Here is a 27,909-nt window from a genome sequence, read left to right on the forward strand (position 1 = left end):
AGATGTCAGTCATGTAACCTCAGCCAATCGTAGCCTCAGGATCTCGCAGCGCAATACGGATGGGAAATAAATAACGCGTTATAGATGGTATTTAAGCACTGGCTAGCGTGAGCTAGCTCGCTAACAGCTAAATATCAACGAAGAGCGACATAACTTGACAAATCCAACATTAATAATGGATTAAATACGCGGATAACTTCATGATTTGAGGAATTTTTTCCACAACTACAAGTTCAACCCTTAACATAACCAGGTTGTTGTAAGTACAGCATTGTAAGTTAACGACAATGTTTGTATCTTGGTTTAGTAAATTAACTAAGTTAACAATATTTAACTTTAATGTTTAACATTGTACATGCTTGTTTATATGTTTAATTTTTAATCTATTTAATAAACTAGGAGTTTAAATGCTTGTCAGAATAGGAACTGACTGTAAACTGGGCCGAAGACCAAATTACTTTCTGCTTGTTATATAAGTGCACTACTTAGGGTGTAAATACACCGCCATGGACACTATATCTAGTGAACTACATGAACCCTCAGCCGCCATTTTGTATTTAACCCTCGTCTAGTTTGTCAGATGGTACAATCTAACGTTTATTTCTGGGTTAATTAAAAAAAAAATGCAAATTACAGTTCATTCATGAAATATGAAAAAATATGAAATAAAGATTAAAAGATTAAATGAGATTTCAGATTTTGTAAATTAAATAAAATATTTTTTTTTATTAAGAAATATTGATCCGCAAGAATTCTAGCAGTAATCAAGTAAAAGGACAAGAACATTGTATTAAGGATTTAAGTCAATTTTTATAAACTATTATATTATATTATATATTATATTAAAAACAGAAGGATAAGGTGTTTATTTGAGTAATAACTACTTAGTAACAACTCAAGAACAACTCAAATACACGTTACAGTGTGTAATCATTTCTCGAGTTTTGTTTTTATCATCGTGGGTTAATAAAAATTCTGAATAAATATGGGAAAATTTTATCATCTTATCTTACGTTTTAAGAATCGTCACAGTGAAAGACTGAAAGTTAAAACTGTGAGTCAAACTGGCTAAGAAGGTGACAAGGAAAGCACTTCATTGTAATTAAGCTTTCTGTGTGGGCGGGGCTTACTCTCTCCCCCCTGTCAATCACAGCTCATGTATGAGGAAGAGGGCGGATAGCACTTTCCTGCGAGTGTGTTACGCCGCCCTGTGGTGCAGCGTGGGCACGTGTTCGCCTTTCTTCAAATTAATTTAATTTTTATATTTAAAAAAAAAGGATTATTTTGAGATATTAAAGAATTTTATTAAAGCATTTTAAAGATTAAGTACAAACTTTTACTGTGACAATGACATCAGCTCTTCCAGAGAGAGTGTAATTATTAAGAAAAAAATAATAAAAATTTAATTTAAAAAAGATATCACGATATCTGCAAAATCTCAGAAAGACGTATTATGACATCATTTATGACGATGTTGATGTTATGTCATCGTATCGTCAAGCTGTATCGTGAAAACCCAACGGATCTGAGCAAAAAGGTTGATCATTTTCCTCTAACAACACTTTCCAGAGTGTTTTATTCCTCTTACACCACAGCTGTTTGCCAATTACAATTTTTTATTTATTAAATAAGTTTTCTTATGAACGTAGCCTTAGTGTGTTTAAGTGATTGTTCGAATCTATGTTCTAAAGTGAGTGAGCAAGTGTGTGTATGTTTGTGTCTGTGTGAGAGAGAGAGAGCGAGAGAGAGAGAGTGTGTGTGAGCGTGTGTGAGTGTGTGTGTGTGAGAGAGAGAGTGTGTGAGAGAGTGTGTGAGCGAGTGTGTGAGCGAGTGTGTGAGCGAGTGTGTGTGAGCGAGTGTGTGAGCGAGTGAGCGAGTGTGTGAGTGTGAGATAAGTCTTGACTCAGACAGCCCCCTGTCTCTGTACGCACTCTGATAACTCCAGGAATGCGTGTGTGTGCATGTGTGTGTGCATGTGTGTGTGCATGTGTGTGTGCATGTGTGTGTGCATGTGTGTGTGCATGTGTGTGTGTGTGTGTGTGCGCATGTGTGTGTGTGTGTGTGTGTGTGTGTGTGTATATATTTGACAGTTTGTGTTGTGTTTATGGCTCGTAAATAATATCTCCAGCCTGTTTTCTACTAAAGCTGGAGTCAGTTTGCGTTTTGAGTTTTCTGAGGTTTTTTTGCTGAAAACTCGAACACGAACAAAAGACAAAAGATATTTTAAAACAATTTAAGCTAATTTAACAAAACAAATTAAGATTAAACCATAAAATACTGACAGACACAATGTCACATGTCCATTACAGTCAGTGCACCATTAAACGTAACTATAAACGGATAAAACGTACAGCATGTTGTTCTTTAATGAATAAACATTTGTGATTGGCAAATAGCTGTGGTGTAAGAGGAATAAAACACTCTGGAAAGTGCTGTTACAGGAAAATGATCAACTTCAGAGTGGCTTCGCTTTGGATTGTCAGTCTGGTGTTAAAATTTTTTTAAAAACTGCAGATAATTTTAGTCACTGATTCCTTTTATTTTACTGTAAAAATGTAACGTGTAGCAGTGTGATAATAAATTATACACTTTTTCTATCTTTCAAATACAAAGATTTTCCATTCTTAACCATACACACACACACACACACTCACACACACACACACACACACACACCTAGTTCTTTCACTTCCTGTTTCTTTCTGTCTGAAGACACACCGCAGATGCCACAAGGTGACCAACTGAAGTGCAGCAGCTGTGTGTGTGTGCGTGTGTGTGTGTGTGTGTGTGTGTGTGCGCGTGTGTGAGACATTACATTGTAGAGGGCGTGGGGATTTTTGCCAACTTTTTTTCCTTTAACTCTCCAACTGTAGGGAAAACCCCGTGTACACTAACACACGCAGTACTGACATCTATTAGCCCGTTGTTGTTGTTGTTATTATTATTATTAGTAGTTAATAAGGGCTTTATAAACATGACACTGCTGCTCACAGGCGTGTAATGCAGCGGGATTTGGATATCGGGTCGGTCCGGGTCGCGTCTGCGCAGGTAATTTATCATTTCTATGGTTCATGACTTTGTCTCAAATGCAGTTCATGTTTACGGCAAGCTGTTCATTACTAAATTTCTAGCGAAACTTCCTGATTTTCGGAGTGTGTGTGAGTGTGTGTGAGTGTGTGTGAGTGTGTGTGAGTGTGTGAGAGTGTGTGAGAGTGTATGAGTGAGTGTGTGTGTGTGAGTGTATGAGCGTACGAGTGAGTGTGTGAGTGAGTGTGTGAGCGAGTGTATGAGCGAGTGTATGAGCGAGTGTATGAGTGAGTGTGTGTGTGAGTGTATGAGCGTATGAGTGAGTGTGTGAGTGAGTGTGTGAGTGAGTGTGTGAGTGAGTGTGTGAGTGAGTGTGTGATGGAGTGTGTGAGCGAGTGTATGAGTGAGTGAGTGTGTGAGTGAGTGAGCGAGTGTGTGAGTGAGTGTATGAGTGTATGAGCGAGTGTGTGGGAGTGTGTGGGAGTGTGTGGGAGTGTGTGTGAGTGAGTGTATGAGTGGGAGTGTGACTGTATGAGCGTATGAGTGAGTGTGTGAGTGTATGAGTGAGTGTGTGTGAGTGTATGAGCGTATGAGTGAGTGTGTGAGTGAGTGTGTGAGTGAGTGTGTGAGTGAGTGTGTGAGTGAGTGTGTGATGGAGTGTGTGAGCGAGTGTATGAGTGAGTGAGTGTGTGAGTGAGTGAGCGAGTGTGTGAGTGAGTGTATGAGTGTATGAGCGAGTGTGTGGGAGTGTGTGGGAGTGTGTGTGAGTGAGTGTATGAGTGGGAGTGTGACTGTATGAGCGTATGAGTGAGTGTGTGAGTGTATGAGTGAGTGTGTGTGTGTGAGTGAGTGTATGAGCGAGTGTATGAGTGTATGAGTGAGTGTATGAGTGAGTGTGTGAGTGAGTGTGTGAGCGAGTGTGTGAGCGAGTGTGTGAGCGAGTGTATGAGCGAGTGTGTGAGCGAGTGTGTGTGTGAGTGAGTGTGTGTGAGTGTGTGTGTGTGTGTGCAAGTGAATGTAACATGTGTAAGTGTGAGACTCACAGCTAGAACACTGTTGTATTTTTTGATGGTGAACATAAACTGTACTGTAATATTTATCCTCTCTTTCTCTCTTTCCGTATCTTCATCTCCCTCTCTCTCTCTCCCTCTCTCTCTCTCTCTCTCTTTCTCTCAGTCTTTCTCATATTGTCTTTTTCTGTCCAGCTGTCTCTACAAATGTCTATCTCTTTGTCTTTCTGTCTTTCTTTCTTTCATCCTTTCTTTTTCCTTATTCCATCTTTCTGTCTCTGGATCTGCCTCTCTCTTCCTCTATCTCATTCTCTTTGTCTCCTTCTGTCTCTCTGCCCTTCTCTGTCATTTATAAATTGTAAATAAAGCATTGTTAAGTTGTCGAAAGTCATTGAAGTTATAAGTCATTGAAATTAAATAACTTGTAAATAATTTGTAATGCTGCTAAAGGTAAATAAATTGTAAGTAAATGGTAAAGTTGTTGAAAGTAAAGAAATTGTAAAGAAATAATTGTTAAGTCGTAGAAAGTAAATAAATTGTAAATAAAGCGTTGTTAATTCATGGAAATTAAATAAATTGTAAATAATTCATAAAGCTGCTGAAAGTAAATAAATTGTAAGTAAATCATAAATTTGCTGAAGGAAAACAAATTGTAAATAAATCGTAAAGTTACTGAAAGTAAATAAATTGTAAATAAATCATTGTAAAGTCGTTGAAAGTAAATAAATTGTTAAGAAATCGTTGTTAAGTCGTTGAAAGTAAAGAAATTGTAAAGAAATCATTGTTAAGGTGCTGAAAGTAAATAAATTGTAAATAAGTTGTTAAGGTGCTGAAAGTAAAGAAATTGTAAATAAAGCCTTGTTAAGTCGTTGAAATTAAATAAATTGTAAGTAAATCATAAAGTTGCTGAAGGAAAACAAATTGTAAATAAATCGTAAAGTTACTGAAAGTAAATAAATTGTAAATAAATCATTGTAAAGTTGTTGAAAGTAAATAAATTGTAAAGAAATCATTGTAAAGTTGTTGAAAGTAAATAAATTGTAAAGAAATCATTGTAAAGTTGTTGAGAGTAAATAAATTGTAAATAAATCGTTGTTAAGTCGTAGAAAGTAAATAAATTGTAAATAAGTTGTTAAGGTGCTGAAAGTAAAGAAATTGTAAATAAATCATTGTTAAGTCATTGAAAGTAAATCCTAAAGCTGCTGAAAGTTAATAAATTGTAAGTAAATCATAAAGTTGCTGAAGGAAAACAAATTGTAAATAAATCGTAAAGTTACTGAAAGTCATTGTAAAGTTGTTGAAAGTAAATAAATTGTTAAGAAATCATTGTAAGGTGCTGAAAGTAAAGAAATTGTAAATAAGTTGTTGTTAAATCGTTGAAATTAAATAAATTGTAAATAAATCATAAAGTTGCTGAAGGAAAACAAATTGTAAATAAATCGTTATAAAGTTGTTGAAAGTAAATAAATTGTAAAGAAATCATAAAGTTGCTGAAAGTAAATGAACATTCGTTCACAGTGTAGCCTAAAACAGCACAGAAGCTGTAACGATAAAAAAGTGGTTATATTATTAAATTATAAAAAATCGTTGCGGAAAGTAAATAAATTGTAAAGAAATCATTGTAAAGTTGCTGAAAGTAAATAAATTGTAAAGAAATCGTGAAACGTGTGTGTGGATGTTAAGTAAAGTTGCGGTGTGACGAGTTCTTTGCTGCTGATTCGTCGAACAGTCGAATACTCATTTAAATTACTGGTCGTAAGTAATTTAAGAATTCGAATTGTGTGCAACCCGCTAGTGAGTCGTCGTGTGGACTCTCTGTACGTAACACGCAAGGTCTCTCATTTCTGAGAAGTTTCTCAGAACATGCTTTCTCGTCCTCCTCACAGAGAACACACTCTGTTCGTTTCACTTCCTGTTCTGCACACTGTGAAGTCATGTCCCTTTCATCCGAGTGTGCAGTTTCTGTCTGTTTATGGAAATGAGAGCGAGAGAGAGAGAGAGATAGATAGATAGATAGATAGAAAGAGGGAGGAAACTGACAGAGGACAGCTCAGGAATGAGAGAATGTTTTTAATTCACGTCGTCCTTCATGGTGAACATGCGTGTATCGTATTGCGACATCGAGAAAACGATTCCAGCGTGTACTGTTCTATTAATACTAACATCATTAACGATCACAAGCACACTGTGCTAATAAAACACTTTCTAAAACACTGTTTAAAATTAGATATTTTTTATAGATGTTTACAAACAGTTTTTTTGTGTGTGTGTGTGTGTGCAATCTATTAAATTGTGTGTACAGTTAGTGGGCGGGATTAATAAAGAAGAATCTGGTAATCACGAGTTAACATTTAAAATCGAGGGAGGAAATGGTATTTAAAAGAGATCACTGTGTGCGTAGTTTGATCTTGTCGGCCGTGACAAGTTCTGATCTCAGGAGAATCCCAGGAGAGTAAAACTGAAACTGAAACGCTGTACAACGCCTTGTTACAGGTTGTGAGCAGCGTAGAAAAAAAATATGCTAATGGTGCGGTGAATATCTTAAAAAAAAAAAAAAAACGTAGAACTTTTTACACATTGTGCAATATGGCAAAATTATTACATCATCATACCTGAACACATTCTCTACTACACCATATGTGTGTGTATATATATATATATATATATAAAGTATAATTTTTTAGCTACCAGCGTTTAACAGTTTAATGACAATTTTATTTAATTATTCATTATTTAACCCTGAAAAACTGGAAAAATAGAAAAATTTAAATTTTACAGTGTTAAAGATTCAGTAAGAAATTTTAACATCACTATTAGCTGCTTCTGATTAGAGTTTGTAATTATTATTTAAAAAAAGATAGATAGATAGATAGATAGATAGATAACCTACGGTATCTCAGAAAAGTGACATAAGTTATGATTATATTATATTATATTATATTATATTATATTATATTATATTATATTCACAATTCTGAGAAACGTTTTTTAAAAAATCGAGATACTGAAACATGATCATCATTAATAAACATATCATTTGTTTTATTTTGACTTTTAAATAACTTTTAATTGTTAAAAGTTTTAATTGTAAAATTTATTTTTAAGTTTTAAATAATCTTTCTGCGATTATTTAAATAATTATTAATTATTTAAAGATTAAATTAAATCATCTTTCTTTCTGAAACTCGTTCAGTTTCTTACTGTGATATTTTCACGGAAGTTTTATTTGTCGTTGCCATGGAGATGCATCATTGGCAAAAAATTGTGCCCAGCAAATACTCAAATGAGAGAAGGTTTTATTTTTGGCTCGTATTTTCAGGACACATCGGTATCGATTTGACTGTGTGCTGTTATGGGGAACTCTGAAATAGCTGTAGCGTTAACTTTACGCTACATATGCGTACGTGTACGCCACTTCCTGGTGTCACATGAGGCTCGAAATCCGCTGATAAACTACTGAAACTGCCGTACGGTCGAGTTCTTACGGTGTCATGGTTTCACAGTTAGTCACGCCTCATGATTGGACGGTTACTTCACAGTTTATGATTTTTTTGTGGCTCAATGTGCTACTTTTTCTCACGGTCACTCTGTCTTTCATCTTTTACTGACAAAGTGATTTTATGGAAAATGTCGTTCTCAAAAGTTTCTGTCGTATCCTACGCTTTTTCCTCCGTATAAAGACACTCCAGGAAGTGCTCGCACTTTTCACTTTTCGTCTCCTTTCCTACCGAAAACAAAAGATTCCAACGCAGGAAAATAAAATATAAACAAAGTTTAAAAGCGTGTGTCAGAGAGCCAACGCTTCCACGTATTCCGGGTAAGTTATAGGTACGTCATGATCATGTGACCTACTGATGACCAAGTGCAATTAGCATGGCCACGCCCCCCCCAACACACAGACACAGACACACACACAGACACACACACACAATTCCTACAAGAAGCACTTACAATGAAAATCAAAAACAATCAGTTTGTATTAAAATGAGATTTTTTTTAAAGACACGCCCATTTCTGCGATCTCCCGTGAAATCGATCGGAATGACTACAGACGTCTTGTTACTGAACGCACACATTTCAGGAAATCTTACGATGCAGGAAGAAGAGGAATTAGGGGATTTCATCTCTTTGTTTACTTTTGGTTTTATATATATATAAAACACACCCACACACACACGGATGTGCTAAGAGACTTCTGTATAAAGATTTCATAATACATATTTCCTTTAATTTTCACCACCATGTTCTGTTTTTTTTTAAATGATGGAATATTTAGACTCAGCTGTTATACCATGAGAAGATTTTGCGTCCGTGTCTGAAGCGGAAGTTGGAACTTTTTGACATTTCCAGTTTTTTTTTCCCGGAAAGTTTAGTAAAGCCGGTTGTGGGTTCTTCCTTAACACCCAGTAAAAACACTTTAACGCTTTGAGTGTGTAGTAGTCGTGTAGGTACATCTCACACACACACACACACACACACAGAGTTGTGTTTACACGTTAAACAGAACATGGTTGAGCTCTATAGGTGCGGTGACCTCCAGTGAAAGTGACAGAGGTTAAAATGTGTGTTTGTGTGTGTGTGTGTGTGTGGAGCCCTAAGGGAATCTCCAACCTCATGATCATGAGTGTGTGAGTGTGTGGGGAGCCCTAAGGGAGTCTCCAACCTCGTGATTTTGTGTGTGTGTGTGTATGTGTGTGTTTGTGTGTGCGTGTGTGTGTGTGTGTGTGCGTGTGTGTGTGTGTGTGTGTGTGTGAAAGCACAGCCTCACCGAGTGACGTTCCGCTCCGTGTCTTTGGCATCTGTAGGAAAATAATTGGTTACTGTTTATACCTTAAAGTTGAAGTGACAGTAAAATAAAAGCGAAATATTTTAGTTTTAAAACATTGCTAAGTGTTTATTTAAACCTGTAACTCGTACCTGGCCGGTGTTTTTACCCTAAATAAACCTCGGTTAATTAAATAATGTTTTTAGTAAATAATGTTTTTATCTATTTTAGTACTTTCCTTGAGTCCAGTCCAGAGAATGCGAGATTGAGGGGGGGGAGATGGGGGCGGGGCTTCCATGCACAATCGGAGCGTTCAAAACACCTACGCAAATCATTCCAGTTTCATATGTCAATTAGCTCATCTGTCATTTTATTATTTTATTACATTTTTGGTATATGTTTGAGTGATAACTCCTACCAACGTGCTCCGATGTTAAATTTCGGAGCTCGTACGCAAAATGTGTGAGGTCCGGTAACAAAATATAATCGGAGTGAACATCACTGGATATCGTGGCAGTGTAGAGACGATTAAATCGTTATGTCACACAGTCCAACTCCAGCTGTAGATATCTGAGATTAATTAGCTACCCCAGTTTGATACCGAGTTAGCTAGTGTTAGCTAAACAAACATGTTATTTGTCACACAGTGAAAGATATCCAAACGTTTAAGTATGAGAAATGTGCTTTAACATTTTAACCTCCAGCTCTTGCCTGAACTTCACTCCTGACAGCTCAACTTTCCCCGAAGCCTTTCGCTTCACTGTGGTGTGAATGCACTGGCTCACATTACCCCTTAACTCGCTCTGTAGCACACAAGGCTCGTGAAAAAAAAACACACTAATGTACTTCTAAATTCCACTGGGTCTTGATGGTAGGCGAATATTATTATTAATATTTTATGCTTTTCGTACTCTGCATACTTTTAATGACTGCAGAAATGTGTTGGAAGATGGATTGGGAACAGAGAAAAGTTTAGCTTTTAATAGAGCCAAAGTGAAAACACTCCATGTGTTTTGTATGTTAGTTCTATTAAAAGCTCAACTTTCCTCTGTTCCAGCTTTACTCTGTTCCAGCTTTCCGCTGTTCCAACTTTACTCTGTTAATAACTTCCTTGCAGCTTCTGGGAACACTGGGCTTGGGCTAGGAATACACCCCATATAGCACATCAATAACAAGCTAAAAGTAAAGTTTCCTAGACTTTTGTGTTGTCCTTATTGTTGGCGAAATTGAAATCAAGCATTTCTGTCAGTGATTTTATTAATAATAAACACTGTGTACAGTTCAGTCGCAGTGTAAAGCGCTTAGTCTGAGTGTGGTGTGTGTGGCGTTTTTCACACACTTCCAGTAGGTGAATGTTTTCCATCGTATTTCAGTGGTTTTATTGTTTCAAGACAACAGTAGTTAGTAAGTGTCCATAGTTCCAGTAAGTGTCCGAAAGCTGTGAAGTGGTTAAAATTGCTCCCTGACCTGGAAGTACAGACTTCAGTGGCGTGAATTCTGGAGAGCGTTCTGGATATTTATAGTGTTTGTACTTTGTTGTGGAAATTACTTACTTACTTTGTTACTTACGTAGTTCGTATACAGTCAGGTCCGGAAGTATTTGGACAATGATGGAGTTTTTGTGATTTTGCCTTTATACACCACCACGATGGATTTGAAATAAAACAATCAAGATGTGATCGAAGTGTAGACTTCCAGCTTTATTTTAAGAGACTCCACATAAATATGGCATTTACCATTTCGGAATTACACCCATTTTAAGCAAAGTACTTCCATTTTCAGGGGCTCAAAGGTATTTGGGCAATTGACTGACAAGAAGTTAATTGACCAGGTGCGGTCCATTCCCTCGTTACTTCAAGACAAATGAAGCAGATAAAAGGTCTGGAGTTGATATCAGGTATTGAGTTGGCATTTGGCAGCTGTTCGACTGGAGCTACCAATATGAAGTCCAAGGAGATCTCAATGCAAGTGAAGGAGGCCATCATTAGCCTGAAAAAACAACATAAATCTATAAGAGAGATAGCAAAAACCTTAGGTGTGGCCAAATCAACAGTTGGGTACATTCTAAAAAGAAAGAAAGCACTGGTGAGCTCAGCAACATCGAAAAGACCTGGAAGACCACGGAAGACAACTAAAGTGGATGATCGCAGAATTTTTTCCTTGGTGAATTAAAACCCCTTCACAACATCAACAGAAGTCAAGAATACTCTGGAGAAAATAAAGCTGAAAGTCTGTACTTCAATGACATCTTGATTGTTTTATTTCAAATCCATTGTGGTGGTGTATAAAGGCAAAATCACAAAAACTCTGTCATTGTCCAAATACCTCCGGACCTAACTGTATTAGTTCGTAATTAATATTTAAGACTTGGGTAGTCTCATACGACTATTTTTTGGAGATGAGCTCTCAGGAGCGTCTCTACTTCCAGGTTAGGGAGCTGTCCATCCAAATCTCACTAACCAATGAGAGTAAATCGACGCCCACACGAGAGGTTTGTGCCAGAATGGCGAACGTAAAGTTGTGGAGCGTAAACGCAAACTCTGGCAGCGCATTCATAAACCATGATTAGCGAAGAGAACGCTGTTAATTTGAAGACCGTGTTAAATTTTATCCGCTGAGTTCACTGTTTCAGTTTCTGAGTGTTTCTCTTCTTTCTCATTGTATATTTTTGTTCGTTTCTTGAAAAGTTAAGGTCAATACTTTTGGCACAAGTTTAATTCCATAGATATGTAGATATTGTGATACCTTTGATATCTCAGAAAAGTAAAGTGTGACGTCACGATATTGATATTATTCCATCATGTTGCCCAGTCCTAATATGAAGTCGTAATTTTATGAACTTATTGCTGGAGAAAAAAAATGGAAAACGCTAGAAAAAGTCTAGAAAAACCGTAACGCACGAGTACGAATTCTGAAATCTCTTTAGAATCAGAGACATTAGTCTATTTAATGAATTGACTCGAATGCTTTTCACTGGTTTAGTGTATCCAAGACTGAACTATGATTTCTCCTCGTTATCCTGAAGGTCTGAACACATATGTCCTGGAGTGCGCTTGTAGCCATGAAGAGTTTGACGCGTACCAATCCGCCGTGTCCTGATCTGCTCAAACCGGCCTCTGGCGCCGCCCTGCAGGTTCACCTGTACTACTGCAGCCAGAGCACGAGCCCCTCCACTCTCAGTTACCCGCCTGGAGATTACATAGCGGAGGAGCTGTGCATCAAAGCTGCCAAAGAGTGCGGTAAGAGTGTGTGGTGTGTGTGTGTGTGTGTGTGTGTGTGTGTGTGCGTGTGCATGCATGCAAGTGCGTGGGTGTGATGTAACTGTCATCAAGTTGAGGGTGTGAGTTTAAATACTTTCAGAGTGTGAAGTTCTTAATAATTAACTTATTCAGGGTACTATATGAGCTGACTGCTATATTCTGTTGTTTAATTTATTTTTAATTTTCTTTTTTTTTAAATTTAGTCAGTTCCATCCAGGTTATCTGAAGTGCAAATTCAAATGTCTAACTTCTTCACTCCGCTATAAAACACGGGAAAAGGAGAATTCGTTTACAGGCTAAAGCGAGACTGAGACTGATAGAGGTGAAAATCTTTCTCCTGTCCTAATGCGCGGTTCTTGTTGAGGTTTTTAGGTCACTGTAAACGTTGTCTGATTGCACAAAACCCAACAGAACATGCCCTAATTCTCTAGAAGCCTGTAGAAGCTTTGCTAAACCCTGCTTAGTCTCTGTGTTTTCTGTGAATCTCTAAGTGTGAAGGTTTCGGCTGATAGCATGAGGTCAGTTTTACTGGGAAGCAGTAAAGGATGAGTCACTTTTAAGTTGAACATTTTGGTTTGAGAATTTCACTAAGTTTCCGATGTGATAATATGTTGATGTAAGATCATCAAATAAACAGGAAAGTTCCTCTGTTATACAAAATTGACTTTGGGGGGAAAAAAAGTTATAATGATAATAAAATCTTATTGTTGCGAATATTGTGATGTACATTCTCAAAATTGTGATGCTTAATACAAAATTCCCAATTAATTTGTCACTAAATGAGGTTGAATATGATTAAATTAAAATATGATTAAATATTCAATTTATTCACACCAGTCCGAGGTGCTGCCTTGTCTGAAGAGCGCAGGACGGAGGAAGGAAACGCAGCTAGTTTGTTTACTTGATTGTTTACATCGGTTTCTAATTTTCTCAAGTGTCAGTGGACTTCCAGTGTAGCTGTGTAATCAACATGAACACACACACACACACACATACACACTAAATACCGTGGAAAACCTGCCAGCCACATGCAGAGTAAGCAAAACACACACACACACACAGTCCTCAAAATCACACTTGTTTCTCATAACACGCACACACACACACACACACACACACACACAGCGTTCTCATAAAGCATGTGCACACAAACACACACACACACACAGTCCACAAAAATCACACAACACGATAAAAATCACACAAACCACATGCAGTCACAAACTCAAAAACACACACAAATGCACCTCATGAAGCATACAAACATACACACACGTACAGCACTCACAAAACACACACATAAATAGGGTCTTCATAGGACACACACACACACACACACACACAAACTTGCATATACAGAGTCCTCAAAAAACACACACATACACACACAGGGCCCTCACAAAACATACACTCATAAACAGTCCTAACAACACACACACACACACAGAGCGTTTTCATAAAGCATGTACGCGCACACAAACACACGCAGTCCACAAAAATCACACATACAGAGTCATCACAAACCACACGCAGTCACACACTCCTCAAAAATACACACAAATGCACAGAGTCCTCAGGAAGCATACAAACATACACACACACATACAGCACTCACAAAGCACACACACATACATAGAGTCTTCGCAGGACACACACACACACACAGCCCTCAAAATCATACTCGTTTCTCATAAAACACACACACACACAGATTCCTCACAAAACATACACAGCATTCCCTTAAAGCGCCTACACACACACAACCACACACGTACACACACACAGCTTTCCCATAAAGCACACACACACACACACACACACACACACACAGTCCACAAAAATCACACATACAGAGTCATCACAAACCACACGCAGTCACAAACTCAAAAACACACACAAATGCACCTCATGAAGCATACAAACATACACACACATACAGCACTCACAAAACACACACATACATAGGGTCTTCATAGGACACACACACACACACACACACACACACACACACACACACACATGCATATACAGAGTCCTAACAACACACACACACACACAGCTTTCCCATAAAGCACACACACACACACACACACACACAGTCCACAAAAATCACACATACAGAGTCATCACAAACCACACGCAGTCACAAACTCAAAAACACACACAAATGCACCTCATGAAGCATACAAACATACACACACATACAGCACTCACAAAACACACACATACATAGGGTCTTCATAGGACACACACACACACACACACACACACACACACACACATGCATATACAGAGTCCTAACAACACACACACACACAGTCCTCACAAGTCACACACAGATTCCTCATTAGTCTCACACACACACGCAAAGCATAGAGGTCAGTGTGTGTGTGTGTGTGTGTGTGTGTGTGTGTGAGAAAGTGTATGAATAGTTTGAGACATCAAAAAAACTGTACCCTTATTTCCTGTCCCAACTGTTACCACTTCCTGTTTACATGTCCGCACCAGAGCGCACTCACTCTGCGCATGTTACTAGTTATCTTTAACCATCTGCTAATACAAAACAAGCTTTACACCTTGTGTGTGTGTGTGTGTGTGTGTGTGTGTGTGTGTTTGCTGAAACTTTATGTCACAACCACAAGTGATGTAATAATTTAACACCCTAGTAAATGTTTTTAAATGAAGTAGCGCATAACATTACCTGCTACATGGTGATAAGGTATCACTGTTGTCATCAGTTTTATCCGTTTTATCAGATTTAATTAAATTAATTTTTTAAAAATAATTACAAACTGATCAGAAGCAGCTTAATCTTTAAAATGTTAAAAAGAAAATTACTGAATTTTCTCTTTTTTTTCTCAGTCTTTTGTAATTGTAATTTAAAATAAAAAAATTATTATTTTAAACAGAAAAAAATGTAAAATAAATGCATTATCAATGTGTTTATTAATAATAAACACATTTATTATTAATTACAACAGGACTGTTGTATTGCTGGCAGTTTGTAAATATTATTAATATTATTATAATTAAATATTAAATAAATACATCACTATTCAAGCTGTTTTTTTTTTGCAGCGTAGGTAAGAAGTAGCTAACAAAACGAGCGAGTTAGCAGCATACACGTCATCACTAAACGTTTTATTGACAGTAAAAATGACATAAAAACACAAACAAATCTGAATAAAGAAGCTGGTTGCTAGGAGACAGGCAGCTGCCTCACATCTGTAAACGTGTTCTTCAGTCTTCGGTGTTCTTCTTCAGAGCTCTACGTGTTTTTCTGACGAGTGTTTTGAGTTTTTATACCTTGTTTTGAGTTCCTTTTCGTTTATGTGTCCGAACTCTGACTGCTGATTGGCTGAGGCTGGGGTGTGTTTCTTCTGTTGCTCCGCCCACAGGTGTCAGCCCTGTTTACTTCAGTCTGTTTGGCCTGATGAGAGAGAGCGATCGCTTGTGGTATCCACCCAATCACGTCTTCAAAGTGGACGAGTCCACCAATGAGAAGCTCCTGTTCAGGATAAGGTACACACACAGAAACGGGCATCAGGTCTTATTACACTACCTGTCTGTCTCTCTGTCTGTCTCTCTGTCTGTCTGTTCATCTCTCTGTCTGTCTGTCTCTCTATCTGTCTGTCTGTTCATCTCTCTGTCTGTCTCTCTATCTGTCAGTCTGTTCATCTCTCTGACTGTCTCTCTATCCATCTGTCTGTTCATCTCTCTGACTGTCTCTCTATCTGTCTGTCTGTCTGTTCATCTCTCTGACTGTCTCTCTGTCTGTCTGTCTGTCTGTTCATCTCTCTGACTGTCTCTCTATCCATCTGTCTGTTCATCTCTCTGACTGTCTCTCTATCCATCTGTCTGTTCATCTCTCTGTCTGTCTCTCTGTCTGTCTGTCTGTCTGTTCATCTCTCTGACTGTCTCTCTATCCATCTGTCTGTTCATCTCTCTGACTGTCTCTCTATCCATCTGTCTGTTCATCTCTCTGTCTGTCTCTCTATCTGTCAGTCTGTTCATCTCTCTATCCATCTGTCTGTTCATCTCTCTGTCTGTCTGTCTGTTCATCTCTCTGTCTGTCTCTCTATCCATCTGTCTGTTCATCTCTCTATCCATCTGTCTGTTCATCTCTCTGTCTGTCTGTCTGTTCATCTCTCTGTCTGTCTCTCTATCTGTCAGTCTGTTCATCTCTCTGTCTGTCTGTCTCTCTATCTGTCTGTCTGTTCATCTCTCTGTCTGTCCATTTGTCTGTCTGTCTGTTCATCTCTTTGTCTGTCTGTCTGTCTGTTCATCTCTCTGTCTGTCTATCTATCTGTCTGTCTGTTCATCTGTCTGTCTGTCTGTCTGTTCATCTCTCTGTCTGTCCGTTTGTCTGCCTGTCTATCCCCCTCTATTCATCTGTCTGTCTGTTCATCTCTCTGTTCATCTCTCTGTCTATCTGTCTGTCTATTCATCTGTTTGTCTGTTCATTTATGCATCTGTCTGGTTGTCCATTTATCTGTCTGTCTGTTCACGCGTCTATTTCTGACTTTGTCTTTATTTTTCTGTGTAGCAATGTGTTAGTTTTATATTTATCTGTCTGTCCAACTATCTGTCTTTTTCAAACTATCAGCCAATTTTCTGTCTCACTCTCTCTCTCTCTCTGTCTCACTCTCTCACTCTCTCTCTCTCTCTGTCTCTCTGTCTCTCTCTCTGTCTCTCTGTCTCTCTCTCTTGTAACACACTTCCCCTTTATAGAACCCACCACAGACTGCTGACATGAGTGACTTGACGTGTCTCTGTCTCTCTCTGTCTCTCCCACACACACACACACACACACACACACACACATACACACACATACACACACACTCAGTGTTGAAACCTGCAAGAACAGACAAAAGGTTAAACATCTCTGCAGGTTGAAAGAGCAAAGTGACATTTTTACTCATCACAACTGATCACACCACTACTCTGTGTGTGTGTGTGTGTGTGTGTGTGTGTGAGAGAGAGAGAGAGAGAGAGACTTACTACCGAAACTGATACTTGACTGTTTCACACTTTGCTGATGTGATTTAGAACCAAAGATCAAAAGGGGTGAGCATGTGAGCTCACGAGTGTGTGTGTGTGTGTGTGTGTGTGTGTGTGTGTGTGTGTTTGAGTCTTCTTGGCTCGATGCTGAGGAGGAAAAGCCCCGCCACATGTTCATAACGTCACCACTCACACAGTGACACAAAGTTATAAGAATTTAATATAATTATATTTTATATATGTCATATGTACCGTATGTCTGTTATTTTACGTAACCGTACAGTTACGTCTTTAATCAGAGCAGAGGGAAAAAATATCCCGTGGAAGTCTGTAGGTGAGTTGAAGTGTAACTCCGCCCTAAAGCTCACACTACAGACACTTCATCATATCTTCCTAATAACCGCTTGTGTCCAGGTTTTATTTCCCCGGCTGGTACGGGAGAGGATCAAGCCACGCCCATCGCTACGGCGTCACCAAGAGCTCCGAGGCTCCTGTGTTTGATGACGTCACCACGGCATATCTGTTCGCCCAGGTACACATAACCTGTCTCACTGACATGAGATTGAACATGTTGCTCACGAAAGTGATATTAGTGCCAGTGGATAGTGTGTGTGTGTGTGTGTGTGTGTGTGTGTGTCATCCTTTGTGGTTGAAGGGTGTGTGCTAGAACAAGGGAAGTGGAAATACTGGAGGGGCGGAGGGCAAGTGTGTGTGTGTGTGTGTGTGTGTTGTGCAGTAAGTTGCTGAGTGTTTTAGACTTTCCACTTTCTTCCCCTTCCTAATTTTATTGTTCTACATAATGAGGAAGTAGTGCATGCGTATGTACGTGTGTTGCTTTCCAGTAATTCTTGTGTTTTCATTCTCTCTCTCTCTCTCTCTCTCTCTCTCTCGCTCTCTCTCTCTCAGTGGAGGACTGATTTTGTGGATGGTTCGGTTAGTATCCCCGTTACCCATGATGCTCAGGAGGAATGTCTCGGCCTGGCCGTGCTGGACATGATGAGGATCGCTAAAGAGAAAGGCCGCGCGCCCATCGAAATTTACCATGACAACAGGTGAAAGCTCCGCCCACTCAACCTTTACAAACAGGGGCTGGAGGTCACAGGACCACAAAGTTCAGTGCTTTTCCTTTGTTATATTGTTATAATCTAGTATTTTCTCTCTCTCTCTCTCTCACACACACACGCACACACACACACACACGTCCAGCTATAAGAGTTTCCTGCCCAAGGCCATCCGCGCTCACATCCAGCGGTACCACATCGTGACGAGGAAGCGGATCCGTTATCGGTTCCGTCGGTTTGTGGAGCGTCTGCGGCGCTGCAGAGCGCCCGTCACCGAGCTCATGCTGAAGTACGTGGCCAGTTTAGAGGTTCTGCAGCCCGCGTTCTACACCGAACGCTTCTACGTCTCACAGCCCATCGTCGGCATGGTAACCATCGTCGTCACTGGCAAACATGGCATCCAGTGGACCAAGGGGAAAGACAATGGAGACGGACAGGTAGAGAACATCCTAATGTAGCCCTGTACAGTGAGTTCTGTAACAATTATCCGGGAACTTTAACCCTGGAACTTTAGCCCTTTAATTTTTTTTTTTTTTTTTTAAGAAGCGTAACTGAGAATTAACACTATGCGATAGGAGTGTATGATAGAAGGAAATACACAATGTCACAACAGTGAAGACTTTTGTAACGTGTTTTACGCACATCCCATAATCCTGTTCACTAGAGAAGAGTCCGTTAAAGTTACAGCCACAATAACATCAACTATTATTAAAGATTACACAATAAGTGGATATGAAAATTTCAGAGGGAAGCAGGAAGACAAAAACCCAACAGACAGACAGACAGATAGAGAAGCAGGCAGAAAGACAGAAAGAAAGAAAGACAGACAGACAGACAGACAGATAGAGAAGCAGGCAGAAAGACAGAAAGAAAGACAGACAGACAGACAGATAGAGAAGTAGACAGAAAGAAAGAAAGAAAGAAAGAAAGAAAGACAGACAGAGAAGCAGGCAGAAAGACAGAAAGAAAGAAAGACAGACAGACAGACAGACAGATAGAGAAGTAGACAGAAAGAAAGAAAGAAAGAAAGAAAGAAAGACAGACAGAGAGAAGCAGGCAGAAAGACAGAAAGAAAGAAAGACAGACAGATAGAGAGAGAAGCAGACAGACAGGCAAGTAGTTACACAGATACAAGTAGAGACATATTTGTAATTTATATGTCTATTATACGTCTATATTATATGTCTGTCTTGCTGTGTGTCTGTGTCTGTATTCCTTTCTTTCTTTCTTTGTCTCTCTCTCTCTCTCTCTCTCCCTCTCTAGGATCTGCAGGTGTACTGTGATTTCCCTGATGTTATTGATATCAGCATTAAACAGGCGAGCAAAGACGGTTCTGTCGAGAGTCGCATCGTCACCATCAACAGACAGGACAGCCAGACACTGGTATCTCTCACACACACACACACACACACACACATACACACACACACACACACACACTTTTTACCTTGTTAGCGAGTGTCCTAAGTTAGACAGCTTAGTAAGATGCATTTTTGAATCTTAAATCATTCATGCGAACTGTTACTGCACAAAATCCTTTTCCTTTTCTAATCTCTCTCTCTCTCTCTCTCATTGGTTTCAGGAGTTGGAGTTCTCGTCTCTGTCCGAGGCGTTGTCCTTCGTCTCCCTGATCGACGGCTACTACAGACTCACCACGGATGCTCATCATTACCTGTGCAAAGAGGTGGCGCCCCCTAGACTGCTGGAGGCCATTCAGTGTAACTGCCACGGCCCTGTCTCGTGAGTTTCACCCTCCTGTAGTGCGCACTACTTAGTGGGGTTGTGTCCTATTCCATCAGGACGTATCATTTAATATCAGTACAGCTGACACACACACACACACACACACACGAACACAACCACAGCTGACCGTATGTCTCTGGCTTTAGGATGGAGTTTGCCATTAGCCGTCTCCGTCGCTGTGACAACGCTAAAGGCATGTACATCCTGCGCTGCAGCCCTAAAGACTACGACAAGTACTTCCTGTCCTTCGTGGTTGGGGTGAGTGTGTTGTATAAACTACTTCCTGTCCTTTGTGGAGTAAACATAGGCCTGACATGGGCCTGATGTGTGTGTGTGTGTGTGTGTGTGTGTGTGTGTGTGTGCGCAGTACGACGGTGTGTTTGAGTATAAGCACTGTCAGATCGTGCGCAATCTAGAGGGTGAGTTTGTGCTGAGTGGAGCGAAGTGTGTGTTCAGCAGTCTGAGTGAGCTCCTGCACCGCTACCAGAAGGAAGCGCTGCGCTCCGAGGGTCACATCTTCCAGTTCACCAAGTGCTGCCCTCCTAGGAACAAAGGTCAGAGGTCACATACAGGTCACTCTCTGCTTTCTGTAGAACTGAAAATGTGTTGCTGGCTGATTGAGAGAAGTACACAGCAGGCTACAGCGACTATTACATTAAAGACCATCTCTCTCTCTCTCTCTCTCTCTCTCTCTCTGCAGATAAATCGAACTTGTTAATCTGCAGGAGTGATCAGGTCTCAGATGTTCCACTCTCTCCATCACCCCTCAAACACACTCAGATGGTCTTCCACAAAATCCACAGAGAGGACTTGCAAATGGTAAGAACTTTAGTCTAGGAACTTTATCGCTTTAGTGCTGGAACTTCAGCCCAGGAACATTAGTATTGGGACTTTAGCCTAGTAACTTTCACCCAGGAAATTTAGTCTAGGAACTGTAGCTCTGAAGCATTAGTCCAAGAACTTTAGCCTTGGAACATTAGTCAAGGACGTTTATCCCAGGAACTTTAGCTCTGGAACCTTAGTGTTGGAACTTTAACCCTCAGACATCCTTGATTTTACTAGGAAAACCTTTAAAGATATATGGTGTGTGTGTGTGTGTGTGTGTGTGTGTGTTCTCAGATGGAGAGTTTGGGACAGGGGACGTTCACGCAGGTGTTCCGCGGAATCAGGAGGGAGCTTGGAGATTATGGGGTGCATGAGATGGAAGTGGTGATGAAGGTGCTGGACAAGAGCCACCGCAACTACACTGAGGTATCATGAGAAATAAAAACATTATAAGATCTGATAAACAGATCAGTGTGTGTGTGTGTGTGTGTGTGTGTGTGTAATATAGTAAATCTCACTCTCTCTCTCTCAGTCCTTCTTTGAAGCAGCCAGTATGATGAGTCAGATTTCCCATAAGCACTTGCTGCTGAATTACGGGATCTGTGTGTGCACAGAGGAGCGTAAGTTTTAAAATTGCTGGTTAAAGTTCACACTCGCCTACACTGAACTTCTGAATTTGATGTGATGATGTTTGTGTGTGTGTGTATGTGTGTGTATGTGTGTGTATGTGTGTGTGTGTTGCATCTCAGACATCATGGTTCAGGAGTTTGTGCGCTTTGGTTCCTTGGACACATACCTGAAGAGGAACCGCAGCTCCATCAACATCACCTGGAAGCTGGAGGTGGCCAAGCAGCTGGCCTGGGCCATGCATTACCTGGTGGGTCACACTGTGTGTGTGTGTGTGTGTGTGTGTGTGTGTGTGTGAGAGAGAGAGAGAGAGAGAGATTTAATTTCAGTTGAACATCACATCTGTAATATAAATGAGTTCAGCACACACGCTCATCTGAAATGACAATCCGGTGGTTACATGTCAGTGGTGTGGTTTAATCAGGGTGTGTGTGTGTGTGTGTGTGTGTGTTTTGTTTTTGCAGGAGGATAAGAGCCTGATCCATGGGAATGTGTGTGCTAAAAACATTCTGCTCGCTAGAGAGGAAGACAGAAAGACACACACTCCACCTTTCATCAAACTGAGTGACCCGGGAATCAGCGTCTCAGTTCAGCCCAGAGAGAGTGAGACACACACACACACACACACACACACACACACTACATATTATACCATTTATCAAAGTAAAGCGATTTTCTCCCAGTCATCACCTACTGCTCCATTTCTTTGTCTTCCTGTGTGTGTGTGTGTGTGTGTGTGTGTGTGTAGTTCTGATCGAGCGCATCCCCTGGGTTCCCCCGGAGTGTGTAGAGGATCAGAGGAACCTGAGCTTAGCCACGGACAAGTGGAGCTTCGGCACCACGCTGTGGGAGATTTACACCGGAGGAGAGAAACCACTCAGCTCCTACGACTCCTCCAAGGTAACACACACACACACACACACACACTTTCCTAATGGAGTCTAATAAGTCATCAGATAGCTAACGCTCTGTGTGTGGGTGTGTGTGTGTGTGTGTGTGTTGTACAGAAGCTGTTGTTCTATGAGGACAGACATCAGCTCACTGCACCCAAATGGACAGAACTGGCCACTCTGATTAACAACTGTATGGATTACGAACCGTTCCAGCGTCCATCGTTCAGATCCGTCATCCGAGACCTGAACAGCCTCTTCACCCCCGGTACACACAACTCTACACAACTCTACACAACTCTACACAACACTGCGATGCGTATAAATTATCGCTTTTACACTGTCTATTTCAGCTACTTCCATTGACTTGCATTTCACTCGTGATTTTTTTTTTCTTTTATGGTCAGTATAACACAGAGAATCTTTCATTTTCTTTCTCTCCGTCTTTGTCTTTTTCACTCTCTCAGATTACGAGTTGTTGGTAGAGAACGATGTTCTCCCCCTCAGGAACCGCGGGTTCGGGTTCTCCGGAGCATTTGACAGCCAGGAGCCGACGCAGTTCGAGGCGCGACACCTGATCTTCCTGCAGCAGCTCGGAAAGGTAAAAACATGTTAATCGTGTTAATGTGGAGATTAATCGCAGATGTATGTCGTCTCGATGTGGAGAAAAAAAATTAATCCACCTTTAAAGTTTAAAAGCTCACCCACTCTCTGTAGTTTTGTACTTTTCATTGCGTACAAATGCTTCAGTAGTGCAGGTGACGCTGTTAAAATTTCATGATCGCCAAAACACCAGCAGTCTGACTTTGCTCTAAAAAATGACAGCCTGCCAACCTGACGTGCGACGCTTATAAGGCTTAAGCTGATTGGTTGATCACATTTGTGCTGATTGGTCAGAAAAAAACATGGATGTCGGCGAAAAGTTGTCTGGCAACCTGATTGGCTGATGTACAGCCAGAAAATCCACAAATGAAGTATGATGAAGCTGGAATGTTTGTTACATGTTCTCTGTGTGTGTGTGTGTGTGTGTGTGTGTGTGTGTGTAGGGGAACTTTGGCAGTGTGGAGAAGTGTCGTTATGACCCGCTGCAGGATAACACCGGCGAGGTCGTAGCGGTGAAGAAGCTGCAGCACAGCACCGCCGAACACCTGCGCGACTTCGAGAGAGAGATCGAGATCCTCAAATCACTACAGCACGAGAACATCGTCAAATACAAAGGAGTGTGTTACACTGCAGGCGAGGCTCACACACACACACACACATTCACACACATTCACACATCCATTCACACATTCTCACACACACACATTCACACATTCTCATACACACATTCACAAATTTTCCTCTTATTATTCAACTATATTATTTAAAACTGAGACCGATTCAGGGTGGAGCTTGTGTTAAAATAAAAAAAAATAAAAAAAGAAAGAAAGAAAACAACAACTAACTGATGTTTTGGTGGAGAAAGTTGTTATCAAGTGTCTGCTGGATTTTTTATGTTAATTTTTCATCCTCTTTCCTTTTTTTTAGGTCGTAAAAACCTGCGCTTGGTGATGGAGTACCTTCCGTTCGGCAGTCTGAGGGAATACCTCGCTAAAAACAAAGAGCGCTTCGATCACAAGAAACTGCTGCACTACGCTTCACAGATCTGCAAAGTACACACACACACACACACCCACCCACACACCCACCCACACACCCACACACACACACACATACGCACACACACACGTTTACACTTACAGTTTATCACAATCTTGTCCACTTCCTTTAGCTAAACCCTCTGCGTTGTTGTTGTTGTAATTATTTTATCAGCACAAGATCTCTTTCCTTTCCAGAAAATGGCAGATGAAGTTGTTTAACGAGAGGAAACAAGCACAATGATAAATTTCTCGTTTAAACCTTAAATAGATGTGAAACCAGTTAAATAATCAGCTTTGCTCAAATCAGAAAACATAACATAAAACTATTTATAACAGATTTTTTTTTGTTTGCTTATATGTAATTAATAGATATTCAGTCATTCTCATTGTATTAGATACATTTTAAATGTAGAAAAAGTGTAATTTGTATTACACATTACTGCTTAAAATATTCACTATACAGCACACAAGCACAAAAAAGTAATTATTTGTTATTTGTAATATTCAGACAGTTTTATTCACTCTTACCTGCTTTACTGTTTCAAACACTGAAGCACTGAAACTCTCAGATTTTTATCTGCAGTCTTCAGACTCGTCCATTAGCGCACAGTAAATTAATACCTGCACTTCGTGTATTTGACCACTAGAGGGCAGAGGTGTGTTGCAAAACTTCATTTTACGCTCACTGTGCTGTATTACACAACCTTCTGATGGAATCCTTAAAGTTAGAGCAACACTGAACCACAAGCAACACACACACACACACACACACACTATGTCACAATCCACCATAACCGTTTCTCATCATGCTCACGCTGTGCATTGTGTGTGTGTGTGTGTGTGTGTGTGTGTGTGTGTGTTTTACAGGGGATGGATTATCTGGGTTCTAAGCGTTACATCCACAGAGACTTGGCCACGCGGAACATTCTGGTGGAAAGTGAAATGCGTGTGAAGATCGGAGACTTCGGCCTGACCAAGGTTCTTCCTCAGGATAAAGACTACTACACGGTGAAGGAGCCTGGAGAGAGTCCCATATTCTGGTGAGGAAATAATAATAATAATGATAATAATAATAATAATGATAATGTGTATGAGTATAAACCATGTATATATGTGTGTGTGTATGGTGTGTGTGTGTGTGTGTGTGTGTGTGATGAAGGTACGCTCCTGAGTCTCTAATGGAGAGTAAGTTCTCAGTGGCGTCAGATGTTTGGAGTTTTGGAGTCGTTCTGTATGAACTGTTCACCTACAGTGACAAGAACTGCAGCCCTCCTGCTGTGAGTCTCTCTATCCCTCTGTTTCTCTCTCTCTCTCTCTCTCTCTCTCTGTCTGTCTCTCTCTCTCTCTATCCCTATCCCTGTCTGTGTGTCTCTCTCTCTCTCTGTCTGTATCTCTATCCCTTTCTATATCTCTCTCTCTCTGTCTGTCTCTCTATCTGTCTCTGTCTCTGTCTCTCTCTCTTTCTCTCTATCCCTGTCCGTGTGTCTCTCTCTCTGTCTGTCTCTCTATCCGTCTCTCTCTCTCTCTGTCTGTCTCTCTATTCCTGTCTGTCTCTCTGTCTGTCTGTCTCTCTATCCGTCTCTCTCACTCTGTCTGTCTCTCTCTCTGTCTGTCTCTCTATTCCTGTCTGTCTCTCTATCCCCGTCTCTCTCTATTCCTGTCTGTCTCTATCTCTGTCTGTCTCTCTATCTGTCTCTCTCTCTGTCTGTCTGTCTCTCTGTCTGTCTCTCTATTCCTGTCTGTCTCTCTCTCTGTCTGTCTCTCTATCCATATCTCTCTCTCTCTCTGTGTCTCTCTATTCCTGTCTCTCTCTATCCCCGTCTCTCTCTATCCCTATCTGTCTCTCTATCCCTGTCTATCTTTATTTCTCTCTCTCTGTCTGTATCTCTCACTCTCTCTCTCTGTCTGGCTCACTTTATCTCTCTCTCAGGTGTTTATGGAGAGGATGGGTCTTGATAAACAGGGACAGATGATCGTTTATCACCTGATCAGTCTGCTTAAAGGCAGCTACAGACTTCCTGCTCCTCAGGGCTGCCCTGCTGAGGTAACACACACACACACACACACACACACACACACACACACAGAGTCATGATATTTAGATTGTCATAAATGGTCCTGTTACACTTTTGAAAAAAGTATTTTTAACACAAACAAATGATCAGATATTAAACCACAGCGCAATGCTGAGTTCTGCACTCTGATTGGTCAGAAGGTGTTGATTAATTCTCTAGAACAGCAGCTCTGACAGTAGCGCAGGTTTATATTAATGCACTCGTTCTGATACGTTATCGTTTCTATAGCAACAGCTCATTCACAGGGACTTGTGCAGCAGACGCTCCACTGATAATAAACGGATTTAAATAAATCGTTGATCTGGTGAAATTTTCTGTAAGGAGACGTTTATTTAACGTTTATGGAAGGAGTCTCCAGTCTCAGCGCTTTGTAACAGCCAGACATGAAGCTGTAACTTGAAGTTTTCACGACAGAGGAGTTTACACTTTGCGGTTACTCGGTAACGTGACAAGCTGCGTTTCAAGAGAGAGAAAAAAGAGAGGCTGGTGAGGGAACGACGTTTATAGCTGCTATAACGCATGAGAACTTGTTTCACGGACGTTCCACAATATTAAATGTAACTATAAACGGATAAAAAGTATGACACGTCTTACACGTTTAATAAATAAAAAACTGTGATCATTGGTAAATTGCTGTGGTATAAGAGGAATAAAACACTGCTGTTATAAGGAAAATAATCAGCAGTGACTCTGCTTCATCGCAGCACCTCGTCACTCGGTATTTTTCTTCTCTTCCTCTTCCTCAGGTTCATTGTGTGATGAAGGAATGCTGGGCGGCTGATCCAAGCGAGAGGCCGTCGTTCCGCTCTCTTGGTCGCACCGTCGACTCCATCAGAGAGAGTAAAGAGGAATGAACACACTGCAGGGGGCGCCACTGACGTAATCTCTCTGAGAGAGCGAGAGAGAGAGAGAGAGAGAGAGAGAGAGAGAGAGAGGGAGTGGGGGGACTGAGAGAGGAATGCTCAGTACACTTGAGTGTTATTAGGATGCAGCCTTTATCCGAGTCACTCCATTGCTCCTGTTTCATCGAACACAAATTTGCATTGTGTCTGTTACTTCAGCGGTTGCTATGACGACATGCAGTTGAGGATTCAATGTGTAAAAACAATTCACTGATTTTTTTTTTTAAAGTGTGTATACTTTATACTCAGGGTGTGTGTGTGTGTGTGTGTGTGTGTGAGTGTGAAACAGGTTTCATTCATCAAAACCCATCTGTCAGTGTTCATCAGCCGGAGCGTTAATAGCAGCTGCGAAGAATTTTACGTTACTTTTTTTTTTTTTTTTTTTAATGTCCAAGTTGCAGCTTTACACTACACCATTTTATTACACTCTATAACAAGGAAGCAGTGTGTGTTTGTTGGTCTGGAAAGTGTGCATAAGATTTTATTTCATTTTACGAAAGACTCATGACTCAGTGACTCACTGACTCGACTCTGACTTGTACTTGTGTGAGAGTCAATTGATTTGACTCAGTTCACCAATAAGAATCGACTCTTTCGGCTCCCGTTTGCGATGTTTTGACTTGTAATTGTTCTTCTTATAGCTGAAAATCTTCTCTATAGTAACGAACAACCGAAGGAGTCGACTCGTACTCGAGTCTGACTCGAGACTGAAGACTCCTGAACAAAGTTCTGTGTGTGAGAAAATGCAGCAAATAACGGATCAGATTTCTAACACGATTCATAATGTGGTGTTTTAATTCTCCAATTTTCTGATGCTGTTCTTTTTATACTCCAATTCAAGCCTATTAGTGTATTCTGCATTTCAGTCGCCATCATCAGAGCCAGGTTTGCCTTTTTTTAAACGGCGTGACGACGTCGTTTTCTACACCGAGTCATAAATCACAGCGAGACAAGCAGGCCAAGAAAAACTAAACCATAAAACTTTCCTTCTTTGACTGAACCTTTTTTGATAAAGTGGAATGTGTGTACTTTTTTACACAGCTGTGTGAATGTAAATGTTATGCGTTGTGTTGTATC

The 27,909-nt window shown here is 40.3% G+C and overlaps 1 protein-coding gene across 3 annotated transcripts; it reads left to right on the forward strand.

The window, feature by feature from the left end:
* Window positions 1–57: 57 nt before the first annotated feature.
* jak2a (Janus kinase 2a) lies at window positions 58–27,903 on the forward strand. Of its 3 annotated transcripts, none has more exons than XM_026928896.3 (24): window positions 58–273; window positions 11,828–12,041; window positions 15,461–15,584; window positions 17,481–17,598; window positions 17,973–18,118; window positions 18,273–18,564; window positions 19,391–19,510; window positions 19,710–19,867; window positions 20,017–20,128; window positions 20,238–20,424; window positions 20,571–20,689; window positions 20,990–21,121; window positions 21,228–21,315; window positions 21,445–21,572; window positions 21,787–21,925; window positions 22,071–22,222; window positions 22,330–22,480; window positions 22,680–22,813; window positions 23,259–23,448; window positions 23,743–23,867; window positions 24,723–24,895; window positions 25,015–25,132; window positions 25,786–25,899; window positions 26,677–27,903. In XM_026928896.3, exons 2-24 carry the CDS (start codon window positions 11,840–11,842, stop codon window positions 26,782–26,784), a joined length of 3,330 nt encoding a protein of 1,109 aa, XP_026784697.2. In that variant the 5' UTR covers window positions 58–273; window positions 11,828–11,839; the 3' UTR covers window positions 26,785–27,903. The 3 variants fall into 3 exon arrangements, with proteins under 3 accessions (XP_026784697.2, XP_026784700.2, XP_026784698.2); XM_026928899.3 differs by having other exon boundaries at window positions 58–259; XM_026928897.3 differs by lacking the exon at window positions 58–273 and adding an exon at window positions 2,904–3,048.
* The last annotated feature ends 6 nt before the right edge of the window (window positions 27,904–27,909 follow it).

This window comes from Pangasianodon hypophthalmus, chromosome 15, assembly GCF_027358585.1.
Source record: "Pangasianodon hypophthalmus isolate fPanHyp1 chromosome 15, fPanHyp1.pri, whole genome shotgun sequence".
NCBI lineage: Eukaryota > Metazoa > Chordata > Actinopteri > Siluriformes > Pangasiidae > Pangasianodon > Pangasianodon hypophthalmus.